The sequence below is a fragment of the Arabidopsis lyrata genome (assembly GCF_000004255.2).
Source record: "Arabidopsis lyrata subsp. lyrata unplaced genomic scaffold ARALYscaffold_1, whole genome shotgun sequence".
NCBI lineage: Eukaryota > Viridiplantae > Streptophyta > Magnoliopsida > Brassicales > Brassicaceae > Arabidopsis > Arabidopsis lyrata.
In genome coordinates this window covers 28,217,924-28,243,053 of record NW_003302555.1, presented here as the reverse complement: position 1 = coordinate 28,243,053, position 25,130 = coordinate 28,217,924, and the positions used below count along the sequence as shown (strand labels likewise).

At 35.1% G+C, this 25,130-nt stretch overlaps 7 protein-coding genes across 8 annotated transcripts; 5 read left to right on the top strand and 2 right to left on the bottom strand.

The window, feature by feature from the left end:
• The first annotated feature begins 2,661 nt into the window (after window positions 1–2,661).
• LOC9330483 lies at window positions 2,662–3,570 on the top strand. Its single transcript, XM_002894376.2, has one exon. It carries the CDS (start codon window positions 3,023–3,025, stop codon window positions 3,473–3,475), a length of 453 nt encoding a protein of 150 aa, XP_002894422.1. The 5' UTR covers window positions 2,662–3,022; the 3' UTR covers window positions 3,476–3,570.
• A 2,083-nt stretch (window positions 3,571–5,653) lies between these two features.
• LOC9330482 (cytochrome c oxidase copper chaperone 2) lies at window positions 5,654–6,879 on the top strand. The gene is made up of 2 exons (XM_002894375.2): window positions 5,654–5,740; window positions 6,585–6,879. The coding sequence occupies exon 2, from the start codon at window positions 6,586–6,588 to the stop codon at window positions 6,802–6,804; it is 219 nt and encodes a 72-aa protein (XP_002894421.1). The 5' UTR covers window positions 5,654–5,740; window position 6,585; the 3' UTR covers window positions 6,805–6,879.
• A 969-nt stretch (window positions 6,880–7,848) lies between these two features.
• Window positions 7,849–11,222, top strand: LOC9330481 (probable ubiquitin-conjugating enzyme E2 26). Its single transcript, XM_002894374.2, has 7 exons — window positions 7,849–8,236; window positions 8,699–9,430; window positions 9,528–9,591; window positions 9,676–9,815; window positions 9,903–10,214; window positions 10,414–10,724; window positions 10,957–11,222. Exons 1-7 carry the CDS (start codon window positions 8,162–8,164, stop codon window positions 11,000–11,002), a joined length of 1,680 nt encoding a protein of 559 aa, XP_002894420.2. The 5' UTR covers window positions 7,849–8,161; the 3' UTR covers window positions 11,003–11,222.
• A 13-nt stretch (window positions 11,223–11,235) lies between these two features.
• LOC9327787 (putative ubiquitin-conjugating enzyme E2 39) lies at window positions 11,236–13,395 on the top strand. Its single transcript, XM_021010558.1, has 5 exons — window positions 11,236–11,374; window positions 11,994–12,116; window positions 12,449–12,510; window positions 12,602–12,886; window positions 13,048–13,395. The coding sequence occupies exons 1-5, from the start codon at window positions 11,236–11,238 to the stop codon at window positions 13,360–13,362; spliced, it is 924 nt and encodes a 307-aa protein (XP_020866217.1). The 3' UTR covers window positions 13,363–13,395.
• A 476-nt stretch (window positions 13,396–13,871) lies between these two features.
• LOC9330479 (putative RING-H2 finger protein ATL19) lies at window positions 13,872–14,653 on the bottom strand. Its single transcript, XM_002891678.2, has one exon. The coding sequence runs from the start codon at window positions 14,422–14,424 to the stop codon at window positions 13,891–13,893; it is 534 nt and encodes a 177-aa protein (XP_002891724.1). The 5' UTR covers window positions 14,425–14,653; the 3' UTR covers window positions 13,872–13,890.
• Window positions 14,654–15,910: 1,257 nt separating this feature from the next.
• LOC9330478 (3-deoxy-manno-octulosonate cytidylyltransferase, mitochondrial) lies at window positions 15,911–18,146 on the top strand. Of its 2 annotated transcripts, none has more exons than XM_002894371.2 (8): window positions 15,911–16,297; window positions 16,595–16,640; window positions 16,801–16,887; window positions 16,982–17,106; window positions 17,193–17,332; window positions 17,456–17,507; window positions 17,597–17,707; window positions 17,877–18,146. In XM_002894371.2, the coding sequence occupies exons 1-8, from the start codon at window positions 16,070–16,072 to the stop codon at window positions 17,967–17,969; spliced, it is 882 nt and encodes a 293-aa protein (XP_002894417.1). In that variant the 5' UTR covers window positions 15,911–16,069; the 3' UTR covers window positions 17,970–18,146. The 2 variants fall into 2 exon arrangements, with proteins under 2 accessions (XP_002894417.1, XP_020870274.1); XM_021014615.1 differs by having other exon boundaries at window positions 16,190–16,256.
• A 2,845-nt stretch (window positions 18,147–20,991) lies between these two features.
• LOC9327785 (nuclear/nucleolar GTPase 2) lies at window positions 20,992–24,214 on the bottom strand. Its single transcript, XM_002891677.2, has 11 exons — window positions 23,919–24,214; window positions 23,712–23,845; window positions 23,287–23,416; window positions 23,038–23,201; window positions 22,849–22,950; window positions 22,635–22,739; window positions 22,377–22,505; window positions 22,133–22,273; window positions 21,828–21,928; window positions 21,684–21,741; window positions 20,992–21,557 (listed from the first exon to the last, which is right to left on the bottom strand). The coding sequence occupies exons 1-11, from the start codon at window positions 24,151–24,153 to the stop codon at window positions 21,126–21,128; spliced, it is 1,731 nt and encodes a 576-aa protein (XP_002891723.1). The 5' UTR covers window positions 24,154–24,214; the 3' UTR covers window positions 20,992–21,125.
• Between the last annotated feature and the right edge of the window lie 916 nt (window positions 24,215–25,130).

Below are 25,130 nucleotides of genomic sequence, written 5' to 3'. Positions count from 1 at the left end.
TCAAGCAAATAACAATCAATGAACACATAAAATGCAAAGAAAAACATAGAGGTTTTGATGTCGAAGTAAGATTTATCAACTTGATTCTTTTATGCAATCAGAAGTTTCATACTCTATTAGATCATCTTGATCATGTTCACCATCTTTATATACCAAATGGGCTTTAGGATTCTTCCCTTTTACACTCTCTTGATAGAGGTCACAACGATGTTTGGAAGTCCTACATATCTTAGCCCAATGGTTTCCCATTCCATATCTATGGCATACTCATTTGGTCGAGTGTTGTGGTTTGGAAATACCACATCGTCCTCGCCCTCGACCATGGCCGGAATTGGGTCTACATCCACGGTTAAAGTGGTTCCCACGGCCGGATGAGTTATAGTGGCCACAACCACGTCCTTTCAATACCACATCTATGGCATACTCATTTGGTCGAGTGTTGTGGTTTGGAAATACCACATCGTCCTCGCCCTCGACCACGGCCGGAATTGGGTCTACATCCACGGTTATAGTGGTTCCCACGGCCGGATGAGTTATAGTGGCCACAACCACGTCCTTTCCATCCACCACGGTCACGGCCGTGTGGTCTATCACTTTAGACGTGGTTAGATTCTTTGGATTCTTTCTTATCCTATGCGGCCTTATTGGCATTAGGTAATGGGGTTAATCTATGAGGTCGTAATTCACTGTTTTTATCTGTAAGTCATTATTTTGCTCATCTAGCAATAGACTCATCCACGGACTTATAGTCCTGGATTATGAGACTCTCAATAAGATGGTGGCTAATATTGCCTTGTATCTATTTTTCTCTCTTGGCATTCTTGCCTTATTAGATACATTCACCAAGTCCTTTTGACTTTAGGATAATCTTAGTATCCATTGCCCATTTTAAAATAATTATCTCCTAAGAGATTTAGGGCAGTAAAGTACAAGTTGTAATTCAACATCTACAAGGAAAAGTTTTGAGTCAAAATCATGTAATCGTTAGTGTCATGCGGTATTTGAGACCGAACCATGAATCGATTTACTTAGGGATTTGACTTTCCTCTTTTGCTTAGGATTAGATTTCCTCTTTTGATTAGGATTAACTTTTCCTTTTCCTTTTAGGATTTACTTTCCTCTTTACTTTAGGATTAATTTTCCTATTTCACTTATGATTTTAGATTTTAAGATTTCCTATTTTAATTAGGATTTGGAAATTTTTTATTTCTTAAAGTTTTCCTATCTTGAATAGGATTTATGAATTTCCTAATTTAATTAGGATTTAGAGTACAATAGGATTTAGGATTTTATTTAGGTTTTCATGCTTTCTATTAGGATTTTAAAGTTTCCTATTTTATTTAGGATTTTAAGATTCCCTATTTTATTTAGGATTTAGGGTTGTTAAGATTTCCTATTATCCCTAAGATTTAGGGTTTTAAGATTTCCTATTTTTACTTAGGATTTAGGGTTGTTAAGATTTCCTATTATCCCTAAGATTTAGGGTTTTAAGATTTTCTATTTTATTTTAAGATTTTAGGGTTTTAGGTTTTAGGGTTTTAAGATTTCCTATTATCCCAAAGATTTTAGGATTTTAATATTTTCTTTTAGGATTATCTTTTCTAAGTTTTTCTAGGGTTCATGCGATTTTTAGTTTTTAGGGTTTCTAACAACTTATGCATGTAATCAAGAAACAATCAATCTAACAACCTAAACAACCTCAAGCAAGCCGATTTATACTTATGGAATTTTCGGATTAGTTCTGTTTAGTTTTAGGGTTTTAGGCTTTTAAAGTTTCGGTCTTAGTTTAGGTATTTTCGATTTGCGATTTTTAGGTTTAGATAATTAAAACTTCTCTAGCAACTTAGGCGAGTTTAGCTTAAGCGATAATCAACTTTTTCTAGCAACCTAAACGAGTCAAACAATCGAGCAAACAAGCAATCGGATCAAGCAAGCAATCGAATCATACAAGCAAAACAATCACTTAATCAATCATCATTCGTTTTAGGGTTTCTCTTTGCTTAACTTTCAAGTTCAATTGTTGGTTCTTTAGCTTTAGGGTTTTGATGTTACCTTTCACCTTGTGGGGTTGTATGGACTAGAACCGGGAGCTAAAGACCTCGGTAACTCACGCTGCTGCAACGAACCGCAAACAGTACCACGATGAACAGTGTCACGATGAACAGTACGGCGATGAACAGTACCGCGATGAACAGTGTCGGCGTGAACAGTACCGCGATTTTTAGGATTAGGGTTGTTAAGAGCAAACTCGTGCTGATAACGTGTTATAAAACTTGTTGTTCTATCTATTAATGAATGAGGTGTCGATACATATATATACATGATGAGGGGAGACAAATCCCCATTGGGCTAGTAAACCCTAAAGCCCAAAAGCCCACTAAGTACAATATAGGCCGTCATAAGGAGAATCTTCAAGAACATGGACATGGGCCTTCTAGGATATGGATTAGGCCCACGGTTATGGAGTCCATCCAATATGTGATTTATAACACTTTTGTATTTTTGCCTAGAATCTTTCAATTATTTCTCCACCTCAAATTTCATAAAAAAAAAAGAATAATATGTTAAGAAAATTAATTTCTTATTAGTCATAATTAATATAAATTAGTTGGGACGTGGGGATTGAAATTGTCTAGCTTTTCTAGAAGAAAATAATGAAATTTGTCCAAAGAAAGAAGTGACCCACATTAAACCAAAAACCTTACAAATTTTCATATGTAGTATTAAAGAAATCAAAAACCATGGAATCTATCAAAGTCCAAATCCCTAAAACAGATCAATTCTCTCTTCCCAAAAGCCAAGTCCATACCTTTCCTCCATGGCTTCTTCATTGCGTTCCCAAACTAGTAAAATCTCCAATCTTTCTATTTCCACAATAAACCCGTGATCCAAAACTTCCCTTTTTAATCTTCTCTTTAAAGTTTGGTTACAAAATCTGCTCTTTTTTCGATCTTTATATATGCAAATGGGTTTGTGAGAAAAGCTCAGATAAATAACAAAGTCTCTTCCTTTATTTTCATTCATGACTACATCATTTTCGATGAATCCATCTTCGTTTCGAGTAATCTGTATACTCCATTCGATAATCGCGCTTACTAGTGGAACCCTAATGATGTTCTACACAGAGAAAGCTTCAATCTTTGGACCAGGAAGTGAGATTGCTAGCAAACTAAAAGGATCAACGCCACACGATGAACTACTCATACAGATTTCTCAGTCATTCTCTGGTTTGCTTCTCTTTGCAATTGGTTTGGTACTGTTCATGGTGTCCTTTGTGAAAGACAGAGAGTTTCATAGCTTCTTCGCTGGTGGTTCTGTGATTCTATATGTGTTAATGGCTATGTGGAGGGTTCTGTTCGAGTGGAAAATTGAAGATCTTGCTTATGAATGGCCTAAACAAGCTCTTGGAGACATTGCTTTGGCTATTTCTTGGGTTTTCTTTCTTGTTTATTCTTGGAGAGAGAAGTATGATTGATGATGTTTTTGATCTTTTTTTTTCTTGTTTAACAAACTTGTGGGCTAAGGAAAAACCATATTTGATATATTATATAGTCTTTGATTTTCAAGTTTGATAAAAGAGGAAAAGTGAAAAGCTTTAGATTCAGACATGAACAGATCAAACAAATCATATAAGTCTGAAATTAATGAGAAACAATGCCTAGAATGCCACTATGTGGGAACAAAAAGGCTAGAAAGCCACCCAATTTTTTAGAATAATAAAAATAAAAGAATTTAAATCAAATAAATACAAAAGGACCAAAAACCCTTACCCTAATTTGATAATTACGTATCCCTGCCACTCACTCCTCTTCTTCTTTCACGCTTCTTCTTTTTTCACTCCTCTTCTTCTTTCACGCTTCTTCTTCTTCTTCTTCTTCTTTCATTTTTTCTAGATTTTTTTTTTGGATCTTTCACTTTATATCTCTTCTTCTCTATCATCATCATCATCAATGAAACTTTAGATCTATCTTCTCCATAGATCTCTCTTTGCGTTTCTTCATAGATTGAATCTTTCTTCATGTTTCTTCTCCATGGATTTCTTAGATTCACTAATCATGGATCTCTCTTCATGTTTCTTCTCCATGGATATCTCCCTGTGCTTTCGTCCTTTGAAGTGCGCAATCGATTGGTGAGAAAAACGGTTCACAAACTTCGACAAAGAAGGTTGACGGCGGATAATCGGCGACGACGACGATGAAGAAAGCAAGAAGAGGCGAATTAGTAAGTGTGACGGCGCTAGGGTTTAGAATTACAATTGCTTCGTTTCAGTTGTACCTACTTATTTGTACCAGTTGTACCCTCTGTTCTAAAAAGCGGTCTAGGCGGTCGCCTAGGCCCCGACTAGGCGCTAGGCTCTCATTCGACGCCTAGATAACCGCTTTGACCGCCTAAAATTACATAGATCTTGTTTAATGTATTTTTTCAATTTCAATTAGAGTTTTATTTATATATATATATATATATAGTTATAAATATTCATATATTGTTTAATATAAATATAAATAAATATTTTATCTAGTTTTTGTTTATAATTTCATAATTTTTAGTTTTATATTAATATTTTATATAACTTTTATATATAATATCATATTTATAATGTATTATGTTATAAACGTCTAAACCGCCTAAAAAATCGCCTAGGCCCCGATTAGGCGTTCTAGGCGCTAGGCACTGAATCACCGCCCGCTTAGCGCCTAGCGCTTTCTTGAACACTGGTTGTACCTAACTATTTGTACCATTGTACCTAACTATTTGTACCAGTTGTACCTATTTATATGTCAGTTATACCAATTGTATCAATTGTACTATTATCTTTTAGTAATACCATTTGTACCAGTTGTCCAATTATCTCACAGTTATACTATTTGTATCAGTTTTCATATTATCTTTTAATTGTACCAGTTGTACTATTATCTCTTAGTTGTACCAATCGTCTCTTATTTCATTAAGGGTAATTTGGGAATATCACATTTACAATGGCATTCAGATCACAAAATGGCATGCCGGATTCATTTTCTCCAATTAGTGGCAAACCAGCCTCGGACTCAATTAATGACAACTTTTTGGATGTCTTTGTTCATTCATTTTTCCTATGTAATGTAGATCCTAGGCCTGGGCATAAAATCCGAAATCCGAAAACCGATCCGAAACCGATCCGAAAAATCCGGCTCCGAATCCAAACCGAATAGTCACAAAACTCGAACGGATAATGAATTCTCCTATCCAAATTATCCGAACCGAACCCGATCCGAACCGAAAACCGAAAGGATATCCGAAAACCAAAAATAAAATTATATATCCAAAAATATTAGTTATATCTAAATTGAACATTTTTTAGTTTTTTTTTCTCGAAAACCGATCCAAAACCGATCCGAATCCGATACTATCCGAACCGAACCCGATCCGAATAGTCATAAAATCCGAACGGATAATAAAATCTCATATCCGAATTATCCGAAGCCGAATAAATCCGAACCGAAATCCGAATGCCCAGGCCTAGTAGATCCTATATTTGGTAAATCCTATCAACTTATTGTAAAAGAAGAATCACAGATTCTTATCATTTTGGTTAAATCAATTGTGAAAAGCCCATCAGTGGCCCAATAACTTAAATTTGTCCTAAATTTAATGTGTTCTTACGTTGTTAGCTTTTACATTTCTCATTTCTTCCTTCTTAGCGTTTTTTTTTTTTTTTTTTTTTTGGTTTCTCTCAAGACTCTCCGTTTCAAGCCGATCAAAGGTCAGTTCTTTCGTCTCTTGCTTTTTTAATTTTAATTTTTTCCCTAATCGGAGGATCATATGATTGTGCGAGTGAATTTATCAGTTTTTTTTGTTTCCTGAATTTTGTTGTGTTGATTCTTTCTTTGACTATCTGTTTGTCTGATTTGAGGTTTAATAGGATTGGAATGTTACAAAATCAGCTTCTAGTTTGGTATTGATTTGATGCAATGGTGTTAATTTCACTAGGGAATGAGATTTTGTAATTTGGGGTTCAGGGTTTTACCTTATTTGATTATCGATATTGTGGTGGCTGGTGACAACAAATCAACTAGAAGCCGTTCGTTGTGTTGGTAATTTCGAAAGATATATCTTTAGTAGACAAGGATTCATTCTCCTCTTTCGCATTGTGGATGAAATAACAGTTTGTAAATTTCACTTAGAAGAGCATTCAGATTTGATTGTTTATCTGTGTCTGGTAAGGATTATGTGAGGTAACAAAAAGAAGCTACCTTTTTAAGGAAGGATTATCACTCTTTCGCTTAACTACCGAAATACCTGTGTATCGATTAATCTTAGAAGAGCATTCATATGATTTGTGTTTCATGTTTATATTTGTGTATGTATACCAATGTTCTTGTTTCTTCTAATTGATCATTGGCTACTGTTTATATCAATTTATCTTTGAGAGCATTCAAATGATCAATTTTTTCATGTTTATATTCGTGCACTGATCTACCCAACCCTTTAAAGCATCAAATGTTAACCAGTGTTTACCTTTTTCTAATGTTTCATTGCTCTTTGGTTATTGTTGAATGTGGTTTTGAGTTTTCTTAGCGTAACATTCTGAGAATATGATATGATAGGATGAGTGGTTCACAAGCTCAAGACAGTGCGTGTTCCTTGGACCAGCCAAGCAAAAATGTGGCTGCCACAGAGACGAAACCAAAGAAGAGGATATGCTGTGCTTGTCCTGATACAAAAAAGCTAAGAGATGAGTGCATTGTAGAACACGGTGAATCCGCTTGCACGAAATGGATCGAAGCTCATCTTTCGTGTCTTCGATCCGAGGGTTTCAAAGTTTGAGAGTATGTATTTAAAAACAAAATTTCATGGATAAAAAAAAAAACTAAACATAATACATCTTATTCTTTTTTTGGGAATTTTACACAACAGCCTGTCCTAAAATACATAATATATATTGCAAATATATATAATATCATAAATATTAAAATGTCCGAGTGAAAATGCTCTATAAAAAAACCAATTGTCAAAAAAAATAAAAGGAGTTTCACGTTAAAATTTCAACCCTCAAAAATATGAAAACATAATGAGAACCGTATTTATATAAGCGGCACCGTATAAGTGGCTGTATTGAGTCGTATAGCGCTGTATTGAGTCGTATTGAGCCGTATAGTGGCCGTATAGCGCCGTATAAGCGGCCGTATTGAGTCCTACCGTATTTGTTAAACACATAACTTAAAAACAGTATAGTAATATGCCGTATAGCCAGTGCCGGCCCAGTTGAAACAGATGTCCAATACAAAAGCAAATTTTTTTTATGGATTTCACCGATAAATGTTAAAACTTGAGACCAAATCTTAAGACATCAGAAAAATGAGGCCTGTTTTTGCAATAAAAATAAATAGAATTTAAAATTTGACACAAAATCTAAACATTTCGGAAAACTGAGGCCTATTTATGCAATATCAAATTATTTTGAAGCCTAATATTGTACAAAAAAATCTTTAAATTTTTGGAAACCCAATACCCATGTGTCTTGGATATCTGTGGCAGACCCTGCATATCTAGGCTATTTTAGAATATTGATAGTAATAAATAGAACAACAAAAATGTTAGAAATTGGTCAAAACTCTAGATACTCCAATATATTTATTTCTGATTTTTGATAACTTCCTTATTTACTTCCAACTATATCACCGAAAAACTAAAAAAAATATATATTTTTTGTTGGTGTTATCTTCTAATCTTCCATTTTGATTTTCTATGATAATTCTTCTGTTATTAGCCGTTGGATTGATTATAAAAACCTATCCTCATATCCAACGGCTATAAATTCCTAGCTTCACCTTCCTAATCACCCATCAGAACCGTCGATTCTGACACGTCATGAAATTAAGGATAATCGGCGGAGACCTTTTGATTGACCCAAAATTTGGAAAAAAAATATGATTAAAAATTAATAAAATAAAGAGATTATTGAGAATGAGAATTATGGAGTGGCTTGTTTAAAAAGAGTCGATGATAGAGTAAAATCTTCACTGTTTGGGTGTGTTATATATAACTCCGGCGCGAATTGTGAAGAGACAAAATCTTGCTATAATCCCGAGGCCAAAATCTTTCTCTTTTTCTTTAATCACTCACTGTTTTGGTTTTTATTTGTTTTCACAAAATAAAGAATCAAACTTTGGGAATTTCGTCAATGGAGCCTGACGTGGTGGAGATCCCTCCTCCTCCTCTGATCGCTTCGGGCTCTAGAACTCGTAAACCCAGAAAGGTTTGATTTTTATATTTCTGTGCAGAATTTTACTGATTCACCTGGAAAAAGCTGGAATTTTGTTCGCTAGTTGATGCGTGATGATCATTTGGGTGTTTAGGGTTTGGTTTTTGATTTAGGGTTTATGTGGGTTTTGGTTTATCTTGTTTCTTTGTTTCTTCTCGTGTACTATGCTTCATCTGTTTCTGTTTGCCGTTTGATTGATGGGTTTTGTTCTTCTTGACTAATCGTATTGATTGTGTTCTTCTTACAGTTTCATAAGTTTGAAAGTGATCAGCTTTAGGTTATGTGAAATTCAAAAGCTTGCATTTAGATTTTGTGTTTGGTTCGTCTCTTGTCAATGTTTGTGAAATTTCACTTGTTTTCTCTGTTTTTAGTTTGTTATCAATCGTAAATTTTGTTGCTTTGTCTGGTTACATGTAAATTTTGTGTTTGTTTATGGTAAAGTTTGTTGCTTTGTAGGCTGTTCCTGAAGTGATTGATGTGGAAAATTATGAATTCCGGAATGTTGGTGGTCTTAATGGTGGTAACAATGTTGTTGATAAGAAGAACAAAGGGAAGGCAATACAAGTTGACTCCTTTTCTTACAACAACGTTCAATCTCATCATCCTGGATCTTCGCCGATTAACTTAGAGACGGTCCAAGACTATTATGGTCATAAGAATAACCCTTTTAGTCAATTTTCTAATCAACCAATTGATGTTGATGACTACACAATGTTTCAAGACGTTCTAGATCCTAAGAATGTCCCAGCCGGTGCAGAGGTGACGACAGTACCTTGGGGTTTAAATTCGAGCAGTAAGGGAACAGCGAAATCAAGTAGAAGCAGTTTGAGAAGTCAATCGATGAAAGAGTATGGAACCTCATCTCTGGCAACTACTCATGTTCCTCAATTATGGGATTATTCTTTGCCTCAACAGAATCAGCCTATCTATTCTTCTGTATCGTTTTCTGTGGTTCAACCTCAGACTCCTGATGTATTGATGGTCCCGAATCCTACTCCAAACCCTTTTAGATTTGATGCTTCTGCTAGTTCTTCTCGCCCTATAGCGGCTGGGCCTATTTCTTCAGTTCAGGATTCTTCCAATGTCAGGAAAATTAAGGAAGAGTTTCTGAGGGATTTTAAAAGATTTGACACTGTTGAGGATTTCTCAGATCATCACTATGCATCTAAGGGTAAATCTTCAAAGCAGGTGATGATACATTTATTATCTCTGTGGTTGTTCCCTTAATCTTTCTTTCATGTCAACAACTGTAATGTTACCCGCCGCTTCTCTTTTATCTTATCAGCACTCCAAGAATTGGGTGAAAAAGGTGCAAGCAGATTGGAAGATTCTTGAGAATGATTTGCCAGGTTGGTGTATACACTATGCAGATTGAAGCTTGCATCATTTTTTTGCCTATTTGTTCTTGTAAATTTAACTATTTTTGCAAACAGAGGCAATATCTGTCAGAGCCTGTGAATCAAGAATGGATCTTTTGAGAGCTGTAATTATTGGAGCCGAGGGAACTCCTTACCATGATGGTCTTTTCTTCTTCGATATTCAGTTCCCAGATACCTATCCTTCAGTACCACCAGTATGTCCTCAGGAACAACTTCGTATCTGTTCTGTTTTTTTTCTTCGAAACCTTAATGACTCCGGAAGTTCAATTTGTTGTTGACAGAAAGTTCATTACCATTCCGGTGGGCTTAGAATCAACCCGAATCTATACAATTGTGGTAAAGTATGCTTGAGTCTTCTCGGTACCTGGGCCGGTAGCGCGAGGGAGAAATGGCTCCCAAAGGAGTCGACAATGTTACAGCTTCTTGTCTCAATTCAAGCACTCATCTTGAATGAAAAACCATACTTTAACGAACCTGGCTACGTACAGAGCGTGGGGACTGCATCAGGCGAGTCCCATTCTAAAGTTTACAGTGAGAACGTATTCCTATTGTCGTTAAAGACTATGGTTTACAGCATGAGAAAACCACCCCAGGTAAATAATTTGTCAAATTCTCATACGTTTCCTGAATAGGCTGAAACGTGGTTTCCAACTCTTCCGGTTTTATTTTTTGATACTTTAGGTTAAAATAGTGATGAATGCAGCTCTTTAAAGACTGTCAATCGCTGTATCTGCATTTGTTTTGAGAAAAAAGCTGAATTGGGTTAAAACCATTGTTGTGATGAATGTGCAGCATTTTGAGGAGTATGTTCAAAACCATTTCTTCGTCCGGTCTCACGACATTGTGAAAGCGTGCAATGCTTATAAAGCTGGAGCTCCGCTTGGATCGATGGTTAAAGGCGGAGTCCAAGACCTTGAACAAGCTAGCCAGAGCGGCTCCAAGAAGTTTAAGACCGATGTAGCTAGCTTTATGCAGACAGTTGTTGATGAATTTGTCAAACTAGGAGTCAAGGAGCTTGCAGAAAAACCAAAACCACCTGAGAGCAGTGCTAACACAGAGAATCAGAGCAATAAAACAAACCGTAAGAGAAGCAGATCATCGAGGTGAGCCAAATCCACCAAATGTTTCATGCTTTTCATATCCTGAATTAGAGAGGGAGACAAGTAATTCTCGTATGTACAGTTTTACTTCATAAAATTTTTATGACTTTCTCAGTCTCGTATGTATTTTTCTTATTTAAATTTGTAGTGTTTAATTAGGATTATTTTTTCTGAGTTTTAACTTAGGATTTTATCATTTTTGTGACAATTGCTGTTTTTTGGCTATTTGTTATAGCATCAAAGAATTTCTAGCAAATATTGGACGCTGCGTTTTTCAGTAGTATCAAGTTGAAGACTCGAGAAAGAAGACTTGTCGGTGGACTAGGGATCTAACATGGAGTAGAAGACAAATTTTTTTGCCTTTTTCTTTTTACTATTTTTGATATATGAATTGCAATTTTTTTTTTTTCTGGTTTAGAAAAGTGGTTTTATAATTGAGATTCGGTTTTAAAAGGACAAATGGTTTTTATAATTGGGGGTTCACATTTTTCTGTTCTGATTTACAAAGTTAGCAATGTCCATCCACCTCGGTTTCCACGTCCGTGAGCTTTGGAGGATGCGCATCTCCATAGCCTTAATGGATGGTTTAACCGATCTTTCATGCAATAATCTCTGGCTAGATCCATCAGTCCACGAGTCGCTGTCTAAATCATGTGAATCCTCATCCAATTCTGTCGAGCCTAATGCGGTAAACCGGTTTTTACCAAGGACATTCCTAACCGAAGTTTCTATAACTAATGTCGTACAATCACCAAGAACCTCTATGTGCTTGTGATATCAACACGTCTCACGTCTGTCACCTGCAAAAGAACAACCAAACTGATTTCTTTTGCTAAAATTACACAAAATGCGATCTTGTAGTGTCCATGAAGCAAGAAAAGTTGATGGTGTTTGATCCTCGTCAGCGAGGAAAAGATAAAAAAACAAAATTAGGTTTTTCATCGATGCATGGAGTTTTGATACTAATGTGAAGTGTATGAATCATATTGAAAGAATATATAAAGGAATTATCAAAAGAGAAAAAAAAAAAAAGAATATATAAAGCCGTAGAAGACAAAATTTTAGCCTTTATTTTTTCTTAAACTACTTTTGATATAACATGGAGTAGAATTACAATTTTTTCCCCGGTTGAGTAAAGTAGTTTATAATTGACGGTTTTAAAAATAACAAATGGTTTGACCCATTTTGATACCCCTAGGTTACACCATCAACCGTTAATGGTGTTTGATGCTGAAAAGAAACGAAGAGATATGGAAATTATACATATCTAAGATATAGAAATATGTATATCCCCTTTTGATTTTTTTTGGCAAACAGAGACAATATTTGTCAGAGCTTGTGAATCAAGAATGGATCTTTTGAGAGCTGTAATTATTGGAGCCGAGGGAACTCCTTACCATGACCAGGGCCAGCCCGCAGGACAGGCCACCCAAGCGGTGGCTTGGGGAACCACAATTTTTTTTTTTTTAAGGTTTTTTTTTTTTTTTTTTGGTAAAAAGGCCTATAAAATGAAAATATTTGGTAGAAACTAAAGTCTTTTTCGAAAAAAATAAATAAAATAGGGCCCAAACAATTAAATTTGAATGTAATAATATTCAAAATATCATTATTTTGTATAATTTACTAAAAATAGGTCAAAAAAAAAATTTTAGCCCTAAAACTTATAAATATATTGGGCCTCATTTTATTTTTCGTGTAGGGCCTCACAAATGCTCGGACCGGCACTGACCATGACGGTCTCTTCTTTTTCGAAATTCAGTTCCCAGATACCTATCCTTCAGTGCCACCAGTATGTCCTCGGAAACAATATGTGTTCTGTTTTTTTTTTTCTTTTACTTGGAACCCTTAATCAATCTGGAAGTTCATTTAGTTGTTGACAGAAAGTTCATTACCATTCGGGCGGGCTTAGAATCAACCCGAATTTATACAAATGTGGTAAAGTATGCTTGAGTCTTATCCGTACCTGGACCGGTAAAACGAGGGAGAAATGGCTCCCCAAGGAGTCCACAATGTTGCAGCTTCTTGTCTCAATCCAAGCACTAATCTTGAATGAAAAACCATATTTTAACGAACCTGGCTACGAGCAATCCATAGGGACTCCATCAGGCGAGTCTTTTTCCAAAGCTTACAGTGAGAACGTATTTCTATTGTCGTTAAAGACTATGGTTTACAGCATGAGAAAACCACCCGAGGTAAATAAGTAATTAGTCAAAAATTTCATTCGTTTCGAGAAAAAAAGATGAAACCTTTTTGCCCAAGATGGATTGCTTTTTTCATGAAATTTGGAGTTAGAAGTTAGAACTGTTGTTGTGATGAATGTGTGCAGCATTTTGAAGAGTTTGTTCGTAGCCATTTCTTTGTCCGGTCTCACGACATAGTGAAAGCGTGCAATGCTTATAAAAATGGAGCTTCTGTTGGATCAATGGTTAAAGATGGAGTCAAAGACCCTGCAAAAACTAGACAGAGCGGCTCCAAGACGTTTAGGACCAATGTAGCTAGCTTTATGAAGACAGTGGTTGATGAATTCGTCGACTTAGGAGCAATAAGAGAAGCAAATCATAGAGGTGAGCCAAACGGCCAAACCCAACATTGTTTCCTGTTTTTTATTATCTTGAATTGGAAGGAAAGAAATTATTTGTAGTGTTTAATTCTCTGAATAGTGTGATTGATTATTATTCAATTTTAAGTCAAATTATTTTGTTTTTGTTTTTTTTCTCAGGTTTTCTTTGTGGGATCGCTTTCTATATCACAATTGTTGCTTTTTTGACATTTGGTATAGCATCAAAGAAATTCTAGCAAATATTGGACGCTGCGTTTTTCAGCTGCCCAGGCCTACTTACATGGTAATAGATTATCAAATTAACTGTTATTTTCCTTGACAGTTTTCGTCTTCAATCGAAATAGATTTTCTTGTTTGGCTATCATCTTTTTGATAATAAAAATTCTAATAAATTATTCGAAAATCATTGGTTGTGTATCTGTTACATCGCAAATCATACAAACATCTCTAACTCAAGCACCATGATATATATAGCATCTTTCTTGGTTGTAAAGAACACCCATGATTTGTCCGTATGGTGATAAAAAAGTCCTGACACTCGTTCCTTATATCTCTTGAAGAAGAGACAGTGTATCTATGTACAGCTTACGCAACGAAGCTAGGGATTTGTCATGAATCTGGTAAGTCTTTACGACAAGTAGGACATGTGAGATGATTCTTTAGCCAAGTGTCAATACAAAGCGCATGATAGATATGTCTGCAAACCGGAAATACTCTGCATTCTTCATTTATGACATAACCACTGAGACAAATCGCGCATTCTCTTGATTCTAGTGACCTCTCTTTGTCGTCCTCATGGTTGCCTTGTCCAACAAGCAACTTCGGGAGTAGGGTTTCGATCGCGCTTTGTTTCAGCCCACGCTTTTTTCCTTCTCTCTCGAAATCTGGTAATCGTAGACCGGTCGGGATGATTGCATGGTAAGTCACGATTCTAGCACGTTGTTGGCCTCTTTGTACTCCGATTTCGAGATCTAGGTCGAGACATGTTCCTAAGAATGGTCGGAGAATGCAGTCGACGATGGCGTAGATTACAAGAATGAGAGCTGAGGTTGCAATAAGAACAACGAGCAAGATGCAGAGACCGATGAAAACGGCGAGACCAAGAACGCTGATGAGACTAAACACATCTTCTTCTGAGCTCATGTTGATTCTTACAAGAAACAGGTTCTGAGGTTTTGTTCAAAATGTTGACTATCAGGTGACAACCCAAACAGCTTTATATTTTTAGTCATGAAAACTTGTTGTTTAGGATAAGGCAGTGAGGAAGGATTTTTGTGTATTCTAAGTTTAGGGTTTGGTTTCAAATTCATATCTAAAGTTTTCTGATTTTTTTTTCTCAAAATTATCCTAAATAGTTAGAAAGATAATAGCACCAAATGAGTTCCACTCCATTTGATCTGTCATTTGCAAAAACTAAATGTTTTTTTTTTTTAAATATAAATTATCTTATGTGAATTTGCTCAAACTTTCTTTGGTGATTTGAAAATTTTGTCATTTTTTTAATAATGATGATACATATGGTGACCAAAAAAAATAAAAATAAAACGATGATACATATGTTTTTTATATATATTATAATGTAGGGTAATATTACTGAATAGCCAAATTAGACACACAAATTAAGTAAATAGCAGAGAGAAAACTTTTTGTTGCAAAATAGCATGGTCTCACGTTGTCAAAAGAAGTGAAATAACCAAACCATCATTCGTTTGTTGCAAGTTCAACAGTATGCAAAACAATTTCGTAAGATTTTGCAAAATAGCATGTAACATAAAAATTCACATGTTATATTGTACTGAAAAACATGATATTTGAAAAAATATAGTGATTTTTTAAGAAAAAACATTGGCATGGAAAAATTGAACTTGAATAGAATCTTTTTTTTAAAAAATTACATGTGATCTTTAATAAAAACGTGTATTATTACAAAATAATAATTTTTTTTTAAAAGAAATCACATGTGATCATAAAAACAACATGTATTACTACAAAATAACATGATAAAGAAATATATTAAACTAACTAGAATGTTTTTTTCAAGAAATATCATGTGCTCTTTATAAATAACGTGCAACGAGAAAACAACATGATAAAATAGATATATTATGTTATCACATGCAATTCGAGAAAAAAAAACGTGTTACAAATGACACTTACGTAATTACACATGCATTCCGACATGTTACATACAAGTTCCTGTAGCCAGAGCCGGCTCTTGGGACAGGCTAATGAAGCCCATGCTTGCGGCCGCTTATTTTATATAAAGATTTCGTCCCCAAATTTCCAAAATCGGCTTTAGTCTTGTGGTCTACGTATAGGGCTCTTCTCCTAACTTTCCTTGTTTTTTCTTGTTTTTACCAGGGCAATAATGCATTATTAATTTTTTTTCCTTGTTTTTTTCACAAAACCGGCCAAAATTTTTTTTACCAGCTTGTGGCCTATCAAATGTCAGCGCCGGCTCTGATTGTAGCTCATGGTTAGTTTGTATATTTTTTTTGAATTCATGGTTACTTTGTATATATTCACTATAATGTATCTGAAATATTTTCACTTTTTTCTTTTAACAAATTATTATTTACCCAAAAGTTATTTATCCAATTAGATTCCATAATTAGGTTATTTAGCAAATTGACCTTTGTAATAAATTGAATTTGGTCATGAAGTCTAACTAAACCGGATCAGAGAACGGTCTTTTCCTCGCTGGCTCGGCCACCGCTTTTTCAACAGAACAATATTTCTCTCTCTTTCTCTCTGTCTCACTCACTCTCTCACTCACCGGAGCAAAGTGATGTCGGTGTGTTCTTCATCATCGTCTTCTTCTTCTTCTCAGAAAACATGGATTGTACACGGGATCTTGGCCGGAGCAGCGATTGCTGCGGCAATTGGCGCAAGTGCGTATCTGGGTCGATCCAGAAAATTCCGGAGCCGGGTCGTCGGAATCATCCCCGCACGTTACGCTTCCTCTCGATTCGAGGGTAAGCCTCTCGTGCAAATCCTCGGCAAACCCATGATCCAGGTTTCTCCATAGGTTTTTCAATATCTCTGTTTATTCTCTGTATGAATCTTAGTATCGTTGTGTTGGATCTGGCTTAGTTAGGCAAATTCACTGGAAATTTCATGCCTTTAAGTAATCAGATCACAAATTCAAGTTTATTTTCGTTAGAAAGTTTTCGACTTTCATTATCTCTCAATCTGGTTTTAGATAAAGTTTGAATTTTTCGTGCCTTCTGGTATCTTGTATATATTTGTAACTATGTATGTATCTTGTTTCAGTTTTTGTCTTTCTCATTTTTGTTGATTCGTTATTGAACAGAGAACTTGGGAGAGGTCGAAATTAGCTACTACGCTTGATCATATTGGTAATGTTGTCTCAGAATCTTTAAATATGAAAAATCTCTACTTTACACATCTATAAGATCTCTGCTATGAAGTTTCCTTGGTTTTGAGTTCTTTTGTAAACTTGTGATTGTTAAGATTACAAGATGTCTGATTTTTTTGTTGTGTTTTTTGATTTATCAGTTGTAGCTACGGATGATGAAAGGATTGCGGAGTGCTGTCGTGGTTTTGGTGCCGATGTCATCATGACTTCAGAGTCTTGCAGAAATGGTCTATATAACTGTTTTCTTCAATGTTTTGATTTTTTATTTTGTGGAATATGGATTCCCTGGCTTAAGCTCTATATCATTTGGGTGATGTTTAGGCACTGAGCGGTGCAACGAAGCGCTAGAGAAGCTGGACAAGAAGTATGATGTGGTTGTTAACATTCAAGGAGATGAACCACTCATTGAGCCTGAGATTATAGATGGTGTAGTCAAAGCACTTCAGGTCTCGTAAAATGCTTAGCTAGATATCTTACTACTTGAACTCCTTCGAATTCTGTTGAATAGTGTTCCTATGTTTGTGGTTTTAAGGTAACACCCGATGCAGTGTTTAGCACAGCGGTGACATCATTGAAACCAGAAGACGGGCTTGATCCTAACCGAGTTAAATGTGTGGTGGACAATCGTGGCTATGCTATCTATTTCTCGAGGGGTTTGATTCCTTATAACAAGTTCGTTCTTTTTTTTCATGTCTTTCTTATGTGTATTGGTTAAATGAATGATCTTATTCTTCCTCATTAGCTCCAATTGATCTTGTTTTGCAATCTTGATTATTAATGTTGTTTGTGGTTTAGGAGTGGTAAAGTCAATCCAGATTTTCCGTACATGCTTCATCTTGGAATTCAGGTCAGCCGGTTTCTCTTATTCTATATGTAATTCGGTTTTCTTTTATCACCTAATCTTGGTTATATTTGTTTGTTAATTTCTCTTCACAGAGCTTTGATTCAAAGTTTCTGAAAGTATATTCGGAGCTTCAACCAACGCCATTGCAGCAAGAAGAGGATCTAGAGCAGCTCAAAGTCCTTGAGAATGGCTACAAAATGAAGGTAACAGAATCCTTTCCCACTATTATGAGAATTTCTTTCACATAAAAGAAAAAAAAGATGCATGCCAGGCGAGATATCATCCCAAAGAATCGAGTCTTGGCTTTAGAGAATATAGAAAGAAGTAACTTAGATCTTAAGGCACTAAGGTTTCTATGTTGGTTGTTTACAGGTTATAAAGGTGGATCATGAAGCTCATGGAGTTGATACACCCGATGATGTCGAAAAGATTGAATCTTTAATGCGCGAGAGAAACCTATCCTAGTCCACAAAGACAAAATCCAAATCGTGTTTTCAAATTTTTTACTTTTTCCGTTACTTTTTTCCGGAGACTTGTGTGATCGATCGAACCAGGGACTAGTATAAATGTAATTGAATTCAAATGTAAGCTCTACAGATTTCATTCCAAGGGTTAATGGTACATTTGTTATTTAATTGTCCAGATTTATACTAACATTATTTTTTATGATTATATGTGTTTTTTTTAATAAAATTATTTTATTGGTTTTCTCGTTTTTTTTTTTCGTTAATGTTTTGTAGTATTAACTAAAAATATGAGTAGATAATAGTATTAACTAATGATTTAAGTAGATTATTCTCTTTAATAATATCTATCTAATATATCACTGAGGATGAGAAGCGCGTAAGAAAAGCTCTATCATAAAAATTTTGAGGTTTCTATAACTCCAATATTGACCATCTATAAAATTGGTTTAGAAAAAATTGTTTCAAGTGATACATTGTTTAGAAAGATGATTGAAAAATTATGTTGAAACTAAGAGTAATTACTGATTACATTAGTGATATCACATTAAATAAAACAAAACAACAAATCGAAAAAAATCTGCGGCGTAGTACGGGTGATCACCTAGTATCATTGAATTTAAGGACATTTAATTAGGAGAAAGAGATCTTTTTAGAGTTGTGTCATCGTGTGTGAGAGGTTTGAGCTCTTGGTGATTAGAGATTAGTTATTATTAGTTAACCATAAGAACGCTAATAATAATAATAGAAATATTGAAAGTTAATATTTTAAATAAAATAAAAATAGATTAAAGAATATTAATAAAAATAATTATCTTTTAAAAACTGAAAATTATTTTAATATATATCAAATATGCAATTTTGTACTAAAAATTAAAAATGATTGCTTCATTAATTATAAGAATATTATGTATATATTTTCAGGACAGATGCAATTATATCGAACTTTAATTTATTAAAAGATAAATATAATTATGTATTGTATATATTATACATAAAATATTATACATGAAATAAATATAAAATAACACATGAAAATTACTGAAATTTCTACTATCCAGTATTTTTATCTTGCCATAGTTTATTTGCAATATATTCTCTGATGTTTGCCATTACATCTCCATCTTCTACCTCTGCTGCTTCCATATCATCTTGATCAGTTGCACCGTCTGTGTTGCTATTTTCAGTATGTCCCATTATTTCAGTAAAATCTTCATCTGGAAAAAAAGGTTGGTATATCACGTTTTTTTTTGTTGCTGATTATCATTTCATTTTTTTATTAATAAAAAAATAAAAGTACCGCAAACACTCCACCACATATAGTTTTACTGTTCAAGGCATTTCAATCTTCTTTCTTCACAAAATCTGGCCCGCTTATACAGTAAGTATGAGTTTTCTTTTTTTTTTATTATTTAATTGACCTATCTTTTATTAGATGAATGGTGACAAAACCACCGTTCATCCACACTACAGTTGACCCACCCTAAATTCCACTCACCATTCGCAACCATAGAGTATACCTCTTCTTCCCGATAGTCAACACATATTTAGGAAAACATGATGATAGGTGTATACCTTGAATGAACTGTGTCATTGTGTTAGAGATTTGGGATCCACTTTGGAATACACGTATGTATTCTCCATATTTTTTTTAATTTATTTCTTTGAAAAAACACCAAATAGAATTGTTTACATGAAAACTCGTGTTTAGTATTTTGTTGTGTTAGATGGAAAAAACGAAGACAAAGGACAGCTAAGGATGATAATGAGTAAGAGATATGGTGATTTTAATATTTAAATTATTTGAAAGGAAGCTTCGAAGAATTGAATAATGTCTTGAAATAATAAACGTACAGTGGATTAAACTATTGTGTGAGAGGTCATTAGTGGTGATCATGATTGTTAATGTAAATCATCGACGTTATAAAATCAGAGTAGAGGGTTTTATTTTCAACACTTGAAACGGGTTGAGAGAAAGTGAGAGATCAGAAAGTATATCGATGGAGCAAATTAGGGGTTCGAACCAGTTGGTACTAACGGTGACATGCTTGATATGTTTATGGTTTAGTGTTGGAATGTCATCAGATTCAGATCCCTTGATCAAAACTTACGTATCATCATCACTACCATCTAACAATGGCTTGGTCTCTTCTGGTAAGCTTAAGGGTAGTTTTAATATAATCAAAAAAAAAAAATCTAAGTTAATTATTGTTTTAAATTTATGTTTCCACAAGACCCTTATTTTAAATGGTTTTTAATATAAATTTCCTTCTTTTTATTTTCTTCTGTAATTTGGTGGTTCATTTATGTATGTAGTACAAAGTATCTCTGAATCCAATCCAAAGTCCCAGTAATGGTTTTGTTCACAGCCGATTGGTGCGATCTATGTCATTTGATGCTCCCCACATTGTTCAAGTTGGACATAGACTACAAAGATCAGTTCAAGTTCTACACAGTTGACATTAGCAAAGAAGCAAGCATCGCAATACGTTACATGGTACGTGCTATCCCGACCACAATTGTCGTCAAAGGCGGAGGCCTAATGACTACATTCGTGGGAGGGGATTCTAGGAAGTTAGAGAAACTCGTCGAGCGGTATAAGTGATTTCCTTTGCCTCGTCCGTTTACTCATATTTGGTGTTTCCTTTGTCAAACATTTGCTTTATGCACTACTACTATGTTGTTGAGTGTTGTTTGTCTCGTCGTTTACTCATATTTGGTATTTTCTTTGTCAAACCTTTAGCTTTATCATGCACTACTACTATATGTTGTTGAGTGTTGTTTGTCTCTTTAATCAATTAATAAAGGTTGCTCCGTCGTGGGTTGAATCTTTTATTTATGTTGAAAAGAAATATAGTAGTAACTTTTTTTTTTTGAAGAAAATCATTTCTATTTATGGCATGTGATTTCCCTTGGCCTTGGCTCGTCCGTTCATGTTTGCTGCTTTCTTTGTCAAATATTTGCTTCACTATGTTGTTGAGTGTTGTTCGTCCCCTTTATTACCTCATAATAATTACTATTACTTCTTTAAACATGGATAATGACTAAGATGGATAAGGTTATCGGACACATAATGATCAATAGTTTTAGATAAGCGTCTCACTTTTAAGACAAAAAAGTTAACAACTGTCACAAAATTTTGAAGGGTGTAACATTATTACTCAGCATAATCTGACTCGTTTTCCTCATCATTTTCTGACACTGCGTCCTCGTCCTCATCAGACTCACTTCCCACTCCATCTTCCGACACCGCGTCCTCATCTTCTTGTGCATCAGTTTCGTTTTCCCCGTCTGTTTCGGTTGACTCCTTTGCCTTATTATCATCCTTGAGGTCTTTCTCGTCATAGAAATCTCTTTGGACGGGAACATCTTTCTGTTGTTGGGTAGACATGATTCCAGCAATGGCTTTCAATGCAGCAGCTGCCTGACTGTTATCAGCTATGGCTTCTTCATCTATGCCTGGCACTGTTGCTTCTGATTCTGAAGCCACAGCATCTAGCTTAGGAGGTGGGACAAAGAAAGGTATGCGACCTCTTTGCCAGTCATGGAGTATCATCTTTGCTCCTGTCATCAAATCAGGCTCTCCACCCTGAACAAGTTTATCAAGTTGAGTTATTCTTATACCAGTTCATTGCCACGAAAACAGAGAAACTTTTAAGCTATCTCTCTTACTTATTGAACATAATTCGCAGCCTATTAAAATTACGAAACACACCTTTAACAGTTTGCCAGAGGATTTGCATAACTGAAGCAGAAAATCATGATCATCCTCCCTGTAAATATCGAGAACAGAATTTATCACTTAGTCGCCAAAGTAGGATGACTAAAAAATTATTGAAAATTTTGAAATTTCTCTTACCAGTCGTTTATTTTATACGCTCTCTGCAAGTGTTCCTTCTTGACACGCCTCAGTACTTCTCCAATGTGCTCAGATGCATCTTCCAGGTTAGTAACTCTTACCTATATATCCAAAAATATGAATCTGTAAGATAATTCACTACTTGCAAAGAACCAAACAGAGTGGGGACCAAAAGAGGCATGGGTTTAAATAAGACGACTTTTCATGTAAACCTGGGAGTTTTGAGCAAAGATGGACCAAACGTTTCCCAGGCATTTTAAAGTGTAACACGTTGAAAGAAAAGACTAATAATACAAGACACATACCACTCCCTTGAGGACGATATCTGTCTCAGTATCACGGCTCTGGTAAACAACTCCAGGACAATCAATCAGGAAAATCCTCTTAGTGAGTGTGATGTATTGCCAGACCTTAGTCTCCCCTGGAATTGGTGCAACCTTGCAAACCTAGAGGAAGAGACAGAGAAAGGAGAAATGTGAGCTAAAGTAAATTGGCCATTAGGTATTCAATAAAGCAAGTTCGCAATAAAATAAGCAAAGAAGTTATTACATTTTTAGTACGCAGTGTATTGATAACTGATGATTTCCCAACATTGGGATACCCAACAAATCCCACAGATATGGCTTGCTTGTCACTTTTTAGACGAGCAAACTGCCTCAAAACTGAGAGAAGTGACCCCTGAAATCAACCATCATTTGGTGAACATTTATCAAGAAAATAACACAGGATGATAATAGGACTTCACAAGTATAAACCAGAAATCAAAAGATCAGAGGATCTTAAGGAGATGTATAATCGATGAAGTACCTTTCCGAATGACTTATTAACACTTGCATGGAATGCTAGAGTTGGATATTCCTTTGATAATACTCTCAACCATCCTTTAGTGGCCCAAGCCGGTACAAGATCACACTTTAAAGCACAAACACAAAAGACACATTAAGATATCTAGTAAGTAACTTTCACAACAGGAACTGTCAACTTAAGCTAGCTGAGTTCTCAAGAAATGAAAACAACTAACCTTGTTCAACAACAGAATCATGTGTTTATGCTTGTGATGCTCTTTCAAAGTTTTCTCTAAATGATGACACCTAGTACCTTGTGGATCCCTAGCATCTATAACCTGTCACACCAAATACAACTAAGTCAAAACAAGAATATAACTAAGATACATCTCCTTCACTAACTCGGTCCTTAAATCGAGACATACCTGGACAATTACATCAGAGGAGTCTATGACTTTGTAAAGCTCACCCCAAATTCGTTTGCTTTGTCCCTTCTCAAACATAGTATGCCTCACAAGGTCCCTAAACCCATCTTCTTCTTCTCCTCCTTCTCCAGAAGGACCTGCCCCATTCTTCTCCTCAAATGCATCTTCAAAAGTCCCCAAAAATATTTCAATAAATACATAATGTATGCATCATTTCAAATACAACAAACTCAAAGAAGCTCAAATTACCCTGAGATTCAGTTGCCTTCTTAACCAAGGCTTCATAATCAGAAGCCACGAGCTTGGGTCTCTTCCTTTTAGTCTTCCTTCCAAAAGCATCTTGAAAGGGCTCCATGTCAAGTAAATGAACTCTCGATTGCTTAACAAAGAATCACCAAAACCAAGTAAAAGAATCACCAAAACCAATAAAAAAAAGAGAGTCACGTTTTATATTCTCTGTCGTCAACTATAACAGCAAAGAGTCGTCGCCTTTTCTTTGTTTCTTACTCTGTTTTTTAGGTAAAATTAAAACTATAAGAAGAAGATTTGAGTTGATATATAGATACAAAAAAATTATTAATTAACTAAAAGTAAAAGAATCACCAAAACCAATCAAAAATCGAAACTTTCAACACCTTTGATATGTCTGAATTCAACAAAGTTAAAACCTTTACCTTCTTGTTATCAATTAAAAGAGACATAGGCAACTTCCTCGGCTTCACAATCACATTAAAAGTATTAGACATCTTAGATTGAAGCTCTTCTCTAAAGTATTCAAGCTCTTTCTGATTCACAACACGAGTGTTCCCTATACAACAAAATACATCAAAAATCAGAAATCAATTGAATAAAATAATTCTCACGAAAATCTGAAAACTCACCAAACCATCGTGGATCAGGTTGGATTCGTGAGTTGGGTAGTTCCTTAGATTGGTACTCGTTGCTAAGGATTTTACCACCGCTGTTTCTTTTAGGTCTAGTGTTGTACATCTTAAGCCGATTAACGGTGGCTTTGGTACGGCCTTCGGTGGTTTTCTTCTTGCCATCGGCACGATTCGCATCGAGCGAATGCTTTGGTTTCCCGGACACATTCGATTTCTTCTCCTTCTTCACCATCTCTGAGTTTTTGTTTTCCTTGACAGATAAACGATGGAAGAAGAAAAAGCAGAGGACGAAGAATAAGAAATGTTTGCTAGGGTTTTGGTTTGCGGTGACCTCCTCTCAATATGGGCTTTAAATTTTCTAACAGATTTCAATGTTTTGGCCCATAGGCCCATTATAACACAAGCCCCTTCTAAAAGCCTCCTCCACCAAATCTTTTTTCTCCGATTGTGAGACTATACGCCTATACGCATCTTATTCGTATACACTAGCACTGTAGTTTCGGTTATTCGGTTCCGATTCGATTCTTTCGCTTTTGACCTTAATATTCCTATAAGTTCTTTCGGTTCAGTTCCGGTCCATGTACCATTCGTATACACTAGCTCTGAGAATTTAGGTATTCGGTTCCCGTTTATTCGATTCTTACTTTAGTATCCATATATGAACCGAAATCATTTCGACTAGTATACACTACACAATTATGTTTGGATAAATTATTGTGATCCAAACAGGCCCGGCCCTTTACCAATTTTTATGAAACATTTGTGTTGGGCCTCATATTTTTGAGGCCCATTTTATTGAGAAATTTTTTTTTTTTTTAAGGCCTCAAAATTAGTAAATAATCTCCAAAATTAGTAAAAGGCCCCATAATTAACAAAAAAAAATACTCCATAATTAGTAGAAAACTCTAATAATTAACAAAAAAATGTCTAAAAATTAAGAAAAATTATGAATGTCTCATTTTTAGCAAAAAAAAAAATCAAAATAACAGTTTTTAAATTTTTAAAAAGCCCAAAAAAATTTTTCGTATTTAGCCCCAGATTTTACCGGACCGGCACTGGATCCAAACGACTAAATTCTAGTTTCTATTAAAATATTTTGGATAGTTTTCGGATAGAATTGAGTGATCCAATCTAAAATGTGCATATCTACGCGTCGTGTAGCGGGTGCAAGTTTTATTCTCCTTTCTATTATAAAACTAGAATGACAGA